This window comes from Oratosquilla oratoria, chromosome 43 (genome assembly GCF_046742065.1).
Source record: "Oratosquilla oratoria isolate Oo_2021 chromosome 43, ASM4674206v1, whole genome shotgun sequence".
Classification (NCBI taxonomy): Eukaryota; Metazoa; Arthropoda; class Malacostraca; order Stomatopoda; family Squillidae; genus Oratosquilla; species Oratosquilla oratoria.
Genome location: NC_134819.1, coordinates 13,028,646 through 13,037,816, shown reverse-complemented (window position 1 = coordinate 13,037,816; position 9,171 = coordinate 13,028,646). Strand labels below are relative to the sequence as shown.

Here is a 9,171-nt window from a genome sequence, read left to right as displayed (position 1 = left end):
TTAAAGTATAGTCAACTCCTTAATTAGCATCTATGAGGCATAATGAGTTTATTAAAATATTACGAACCGTATGAATCATATGATTCGTAGTCCAAGCAACGACGACATGACGTCACAATCTTCTGCATTTCACTTCTCATAACTAATCAAGTCACTGCCTTCGTCTCCTGAATAGAGGTAAGAGCTCTAAGTTATACTCAATTTGATATAGAAACTTATTTTCTGTGATTTATACTATACGGTGATAGTGACATAGTATATCTATCATAAAGTTTATAGTTATAAACGTTGCTACACGCTCAAGTCCCATGGGACTCCCTGAATGATAATGATTTTGAGTGGGAGTGGGATTGGGAGTGGGATTGGAAGTGGGAGTGGGATTGGGAGTGGGAGTGGGATTGGGATTGGGAGTAGGATTGGGATTGGGAGTGGGAGTGGGATTGGGAGTGGGATGATGAGACGTGACATAACATAAGCATAATTAAGGAGGCTCTCTTTATTTTATTTTTTGAGAGCGCCTGTATCCAGTTTACTTTCCGTCGAGAAAGCACGAGGACCCCACAAAACTGGTAAGTCTTAAGCTAAAAATAACCTGCTTTAAAAAGATCGTGATATGACATGTTAACAATGGGTTGAAGATACACTTCCAGAGCAGAATGAATGCATATTTTGGTAGACAGAAAGATACATTATGGTACAGCATGGACAAATATATGTTGAGTTGAGTAGAGTTAAGCAAAGGGAAAAAAAAGTGGTTTTAAATCATTGAAATTGTACAAAGAATGTTGTAAATATAATACCATTGTCTTAATAAAGATTTTATTCACCATTTTATTAACAACGTATCATTTGAAATATTATTTGACCCACCGAGTCACGGGTTGTCTAGTATATATATATATATATATATATATATATATATATATATATATATATATATGTATATATATATATATGTATATATATATATATATATATATATATATAATATATATTATATATATATGTATATATATATATATATATATATGTATATAATATATATATATGGTGATAGTGATATGGTTTAACGTCACAAACTCCCTAATACCGGGAAGCTAGGACGGTGCCTTTTACAGAAGACTTTGTAGCGTGGGATTTGATTAGCCATGCCCTTGACTCAACTTCGCCGGTGGCAGGATTCGAACCGCGACCTCCTCGACCTTCGCCGCAAGTAACGACACCCTAACCAGGCAATTTATTCAGCTGAGAGGAGCAGCTCTCAAGTTCAGGCCTCCGACTGCGTTCTGAATGTCTTGTAATTCTTCTGTTATGCCGCCAGGCGATTTTATTCAGCTGAGGGGAGAGTGATCTCACCCTTTGCATGGCTCTTTAAGACTTATTCCTTTACTGAACTTTTTCTTGCCCTCTCTTTAACTCTTTATGGCTCTTTCTGACGAAGGCTTCTTTCAGCTCTGTCACTGTCATGATGTAAAGAGCGTTTTTGCTCTTAGGCTCTTTTTTGTGTCTGTTTAGATGTTATACGGATGCTTTCCTTCCCTCTGGTAGCCCATATATGTGTGCCCTTTCTATGTAACTATGTATGGCTCCTTCAAACGGATTTTTTTTCATCCTTGTCCTTATTATGACGGAAACCTTGCATTTTCCCATTTAGCTTTCCACATTCCTGATGTGCTTTTTGTACAAACGATCAGCTGAATAGCATACTGAGCCCTTTTGCTTGATTTCTTTTACCCAAAAATTCATAACTTGAGAATCTTCATCTAATGCAGAGTCGAAACTTCGGGTTGAGCCCTTTGTCTTATGGACTTCCGTTGAAAATCTTTCTGTTACTTTCTTGAGCCCTGTAGATGACTTTGATGACTTTCTTTCGTAGATACACGTATACCCAAACTAACTTGATGGATACTAAGATCAATGTTCTTGAGAGAAACTGAGCGAGGAAGTTGAAGCCGTATTGTCACCGTTTCCATAAACTCGTTCTTCTTGAGCCGAGGGAGCCTGTTAATTCATTCAGATCTCAGGCAAAATATATTCGTCCATTTTAGCAACTTAAATGGCTTCTTGACGAGTCTCGTGGGCTTAATTTTTATCAGTGGTATCCACCACTTCTTTCTTTGCTTCTTCTGTTTTTGTGGCGTACTTTCCTTTTTACTTCCTTCTTGTAAGCCACGTTTGGTATTGTTCACTGGGGCCTGGGGGTTCTATTTCGTCTCGCGCTCCTCGAGTTTCCTGAAGATATCTGGCGGAAAGAGCTTGGGATCGGGCGGCTCGAGTTCGTTCCCGTCCTCGGAGCGGCCAAAACCCTTCAGCCAAGGGTGGGCCAAGATGCCGTGGAGGGTGGGCCGCTCCCATGGGTCCATGGCAAAGCACTTCGTGATCAGGTCGCGGCACTGCCGGGGAAGGTCTTCGGGGAAAGGCGGGCGACCCTTTTCGATCTCGCTCTCGTCGTAGAACGGGTCGTCATGGCACACCAGGTAATACAGGAGGGTCCCGAGACTCCATACTGTCGCCGGGACGTGCAGGAACTCTCCGTCGGCGATGTACTCTGGTGGCCAGTAAAACGTTGTTCCGCCAGTGTGTGTTCCCATGTAACCTGTAATCGTCTCCCCGCATCCAAAGTCGATTAACTTTATTCTAAGCTCCCCTGAGCCTGTATCCTCGTAGAGCAAGACGTTCTCTGGTTTGATGTCCTTGTGAGAAACGCCTGCGTTTAGACATCTTTGTACTATCCTTACGATGTCACAAAAGAGCCGTTTTATCTGTGGAATGGGGAGCTTGCCGCATTTTTCCATATAATCGTATATCGAAGTCGCTTTGGGTACAAGTTCCATAGCCATGTAAAAATTGCTGTCTGTAACGAAACATTCGTAAAGCTCGATAACCCCAGGAACGGTTTGGACCTTGTGCAGGAGAGAGGCTTCCATGGGCACTCTCGTCCCTTCGCGCCACCCCCAGGAGTCGACGCCGGAGAGGGGGACTTTCTTGATCGCGACCTGGGTGCCGCTGGCGAGGTCCTTCGCCACGTAAACACACCCGTAGCCGCCCTCGCCGAGAGGTTCCTGCACCTCAAATCGGTCCCTCCAATTGGTGTCCTCGCTTTTGTTCATCCCTCCCTAAATGTCTTCGACCCTGGAGGTCGACGCGACCGATCACGTGACCCAAGTTCGCATCACAGATTGGGTCACTGAGCGCGCTCGTGGTTACGTTGTTCGGTGGGTACGGAACGCAAATTCCTGACCAAACCGAAAGTATCTGTTGATGTCAACGTTGGTGTATTTATGTGTTGGAAGAAGTCCTTTTAATAATTCTTCAATGGTAATTACTAACATTCCCTCTAGACTGTGCGCGTACACATATGTTTTTCAAGTAGCGCACACAAAGAAAAAATATGCGCACACAAGTTTTTGAAATGATATTAAAATTCATTCAATAAAGAAGTTCCACCCAAACATCAACTTATAAATTCTCTAAAAATATGGTAACTTGCCAACCGTCAAACTAATAATTGTTTCTCTCTCTCTCTCTCTCTCTCTCTCTCTCTCTCTCTCTCTCTCTCTCTCTCTGTGTGTGTGTGTGTGTGTGTGTGTGTGTGTGTGTGTGTGTGTGTGTGTGTGTGTGTGTGTGTGTGTGTGTGTGTGTGTGTGTGTGTGTGTGTGTGTGTGTGTCTCTTCTAACTCTAGCGCTTCCATTGCAAAGGAAACGACTTTGCCGCCATGGGTGCGCGCGTACTTTTCGGAGAAGGCAAAGTTTGCGCACAAGCTAATTTCTGCTCACTCTCGCAGAAAAAAAAAAAAAAATCTTTGACATTTTAATGTATCCAACTTCTCGGTGGTAATTTTGCCCCAAAGAATAGAAACGCTGATTATTTCCGGCGAACAACAATGTCTACGATATTTCTGTTGCAAAAAAAGCGTATACGCACACGCACGCGCGCGCATACACACACACACACAGAACACACACAAACAGAACACACACACACACACACACACACACACAAACAAACAAACACACACACACACACACACACACACACACACACACACACACACACACACACAAACATATATACACACGAACACATACACATATACACACATACGAATACACACATACACACACGCACACACACACACACACACACACAACACATACACATATGAATACACGCACAACACATGCACACACATACGAATACACACACACACACAAACATACACTTATACACAAACGTACACACATACACACACATACGAATACACACACAACACATATACACACATACGAATACAAACACAACACATATACACACATACGAATACACACACACACACACACACACACACACACACACACAACAGATACATATACGAATACACACACACATACACACGCACACAACACATACACATACGAATACACATACAACACATACACATACATACGAACACACAAACACAAACAGGATGGTGGTGAGAATTTCCCACCAGACGTTGTTAAAAGTGCCTCAGACTCCGTAACCTTGGCCCTTTGTACAGGATGTGTCTGTGTGGCCGGACTTTGTTAACCCATTCAACTCCTATGACAAGATGTCTTGTCATTTGGTCAAATAAAACAAAAAATCATAAAACACCAAAATGTTTTATCAAACACCAGAAAAATATGACGTCAATCCTCGCTTCGCTCGCAGCGAAGCGAGGATTGACGTCATATTTTTCTGGTGTTTGATCAAACATTTTGGTGTTTTATGATTTTTTGTTTTATTTGACCAAATGACAAGACATCTTGTCATCGGAGTTGAATGGGTTAATAGCAACACGCTCAGACGTCCATGGATGTCCTAACGGTGGTATTCCTAAAGAAAAAAAAAAAAAAAAAAAAATCCTTATATGACTTTTATATAAATCCTTGGGAAGGAAAAATTCATATAAGGAAATATTTTTTAAGAATACCACCGTAAGATTCTTACATAAAAGATTTTTTTTTAAGAATGCCACCGTAAGTTCTTACGGTGGTATTCCTAAAAAAAAACATTTCCTTACATAAATCTTTCCTATCCAAGGATTTATATATAAGTTATATAAGATTTATATAGGGAAAGAATTGTTTAGGAATACCACCGAATGATCCTTACGGTGGTATTCTTAAAAAAATTATTTTCTTATATAAATCTTTCCCTTCCAAGGATTTATACAAGATTTATATAAGGAAAGAATTTTTTTTAAGAATTCCACCTAAAACTCTTCCCACCGGTGCCTGAAGGGGAGAAAAGAAAGGGGAGACGAGAGAAAAAAGGGGGACAGAGAAGAGGGGGAGATAAAGATACAGGATAAAAAAAAGGGGGGGGGGAAGAGAATGAAAAGGAGAGAGGGAAAAAGAATATTTTGAGGGAGAGGGGGAGGAGGGAAGGGGAGATAGACGTGGTGGGGGGAGGAATGGGGAGTGGGGGGCGTGGAGTTGGGAGTGGGGGGAAAGGAGGTGGGGAGAGGAGGCCCAGCGACACAAATGTGGAGGTCGTATGACTTTACAGCAGTTTGAGGTGGAAGGTGGAGTTGAAGTGGAGGAGGTGGAGAAGTGGAAGAGGTGGAGGTGGAGGAGTAATGTGATGGTATTTCTAACTATTACCAACGCAGTGTGATTTTTTCAAATTTACTTTTATTTGTTTATTTTTGTTTCTATCTATAACTTCAGACATCAGAATATCAGCTGAAGTTGGAGGACTAACGTAATGATGCGGGAGGGAGGGGAAGGTGGTTTGGGGGGGAGGTGATCATGGGGGGATGGGGGGATGGGGGGAGGACAGGGGAGACGGGAGAATATATATATATATATATATATATATATTTATATATATATATATATATATATATATATATATATATGTATATATATATGCATGTATATATATATGTATATATATATGTATATATATACATATATATACATATGCATATATATATATGTATATATATATATATATATATACACATATAATATGTATATATAATATCAATATTGTTGGATTTAAACACTTTCATCAGGATAGAAACCACAAGAAAGGTGGGGGTGTTCTGTTGTACGTTAAAAACAATGTTCATGCTTGTGTTTTAGAGAAATTGAAACAGGATGCATATGATAGTTTGTGGGTTGAGTTAACCCAAACAAATGGACAAAAAATGAATATAGGTGTAATATATAGGCCAAAGACATTGTCATTAGCAGACGACAAACTGTTATTTCAAGAACTGTCTAGTTTCTGCAACCGGGATTTATTGATAATGGGTGATTTCAATTTTACTGACATTGATTGGATGACCCTTGAACATGGCCATATAGGTAGTCGCTTGATTGATTTTCTTGGTGACAATTACTTAATTCAGCATATAAAAGAGCCCATAAGATATGGAAACTTACTCGATCTATTGATCACTAGCCGCGAAAGCATGGTAACTGATGTAGAAGTCGGTGAATCTGTTGCAAATAGCGATCACAACTTAGTTAGATTCAAACTCCTAAACAATTTTAGAATAGATACTTGTGTTTCTAAAATACCCGATTTCACTAAAGCTCAGTTCATAGGACTACGTCAGGAGCTTCAGCTTACAGATTGGGAGGCAAAATTAAACGAAAGACCTGTAGATCAGATGTGGGAAATATTTCAAAATACGCTCACTAAGATGATTCAAACTTACATTCCTTTTAAGGACAGACTTCCCCCAAATCAGGCTCGCCCAAAGTGGCTCGACAAAGAAACTGAAAAAGTATTGCTAAAAAGAGACAGGCTTATAAGAAATATAAGTGCTCGGGTGCATCTAATGACTATGAAAGTTATGTATCAATACAGAGAGATTTAAAAAAGACAATAAGAAAAAGAAAACGACAATACGAAATGAACATCGCTGAGAAATCCAAAGAGAATCCCAAAGAATTCCATAGTTACATTAGAGATAAAAAGGTTGTTAGGAATCACATTGGTCCACTATTATCTGCTGACGGTCAACTTGAATATTCAAATGAAGGAATGTGTAATATCTTAAACAATTATTTTAGCTCGGTATTCGTAAACGAAACACCTCAAAGTGAATTCCAAACTGAAACCTTTGAAAAGTCTAGGGTAAACTTACTCACTACGGTAAATATAACAAAAGAAAAAATTAAAAGGTGTATAGATAAACTCAAAGTTAATAAAACACCAGGACCTGACGGTTGGCATCCAAGAATCTTAAAGGAAATGAAAAATGAGATTGTTGTTCCATTAGAAATTATTTTCAAGAAATCCATCATATCCGGAGATGTCCCAAGAGAATGGAAGCTAGCTAACGTTACTCCCATATTCAAAAAAGGTGACAAAAAGAAGCCAAATAACTATAGGCCTATAAGTTTGACTTCAATCGTAGGAAAAATAATGGAAACTATCATCAGAGATGCTATCGAACATCATTTAGAAAGTAACCGTTTGATAAATGATAGCCAGCATGGTTTCAGACGAAAACGTTCTTGCGTGACTAACTTACTCGAATTCTACAACACAGTTATCTCGAGTTATGACAAAAGAAACAATATAGATTTAATATATCTAGACTTTGCAAAAGCTTTTGATACCGTCCCACACGAAAGACTACTTACTAAATTAGCTTTACACTGAATAAGTGGTAGCCTATTAGGTTGGACTAGTAATTGGTTGAATGGTCGAAAACAGAGAGTTGTTTTAAATGGAAAAACTTCTAGATGGAAAAATGTTACATGTGGAGTTCCTCAGGGTTCCGTTCTTGGGCCACTTCTATTCATAGTATATATAAATGATATAGACTATGGACTAAAATCTACTGTTTCCAAATTTACTGATGCTACAAAACTGTGCGGAGTGGCAAATGATCACTCAAACCAATTGGATATTCAAGAAGATTTAGATTTATTACAGCAATGGTCTGAAAAGTGGCTAATGAAATTTAACACAAGTAAATGCAAGGTAATGCACATAGGTAAAAATAACAGTAAGTACGATTACAAGTTATTTGGAAATTCGTTAACAAAAGTGGATAGTGAAAAAGATCTCGGCGTAATTATCAGTAACGACCTCAAATCATCCAAGCAATGTATTTCAGCCCCTGAGAAAGCAAATAAGATTCTAGGACTGATTGCGCGATCTTTTGATTTCAAAAGTCCATCACTCATTAACAAGCTATATAAATCATTAGTTCGTCCACATTTGGAATATGCTGTTTTCGTATGGTCACCGAATCTCATTAAAGACATTGACAGAATGGAAAAAGTACAACGGCGAGTCACAAAACTGACTCCAAATATCAAAAATAAATCATACGAAAATCGACTAAAACATATAAATCTGTTTTCCCTAAAAAAGCGTAGACTCAGAGGTGACTTGATACAGGTCTCTAAAATTTTAAAGGGAAATGACAACATCAAAAGTGACCAAATTTTCACATTGAATGAGAATCAGACAAGAAACAATGGTCTCAAACTGTCTGGAAATAGATTCAATTTGGAAGTGGGTAGAAACAACTTTGCCAACCGTGTAGTTAATGAATGGAATAAACTTCCTGCACAGGTAGTGCAATGTAGTTCAGTTCGAAGCTTTAAGAATCATTTAGATAAACACCTAAGCAAGATGCTGTAATGATTATTATTTATTTTATACTATTTTTTTTTTATCATTTGTCTGTCTGATTTTCATTTATTATTAGTTATATGTCAATTTATTATTATTTACTATTTACCTGTTTGTTTATTATTTAACTATACCTATGCATTTATTTATGTATTATATTTGTTATTTACATTATTGTAGTTTTTATTTATTAATTTATTATTATTACGATTTTTTCTCGCATCCGACCTAGATATGGACCAAAATGTCTCTTGTCGGCATGCTTGGCCTTTGTAATCCTTTTTAATATATATAAATATATATATATATATATATATTTTTTTTTTTTTTTTTTTTTTTCTCGCATCCGACCTAGATATGGACCAAAAGGTCTCTTGTCGGCATGCTTTGCCTTTGTAATCCTTTTTAATATATATATATATATATATATATATATATATATATATATATATATACTTTTTATCCCACAGTCGGAAAAAGGAGACACTAATGTCGAACGTTCTGTATATTTCGATCACCAACTGTGACCCTCTTCAGCA

The 9,171-nt window shown here is 38.2% G+C and overlaps 1 protein-coding gene across 1 annotated transcript; it reads right to left on the bottom strand.

The window, feature by feature from the left end:
• Positions 1-2,204: 2,204 nt before the first annotated feature.
• On the bottom strand, positions 2,205-3,110 carry LOC143021990 (serine/threonine-protein kinase pim-3-like). The gene has a single exon (XM_076179918.1). The coding sequence runs from the start codon at positions 3,108-3,110 to the stop codon at positions 2,205-2,207; it is 906 nt and encodes a 301-aa protein (XP_076036033.1).
• Between the last annotated feature and the right edge of the window lie 6,061 nt (positions 3,111-9,171).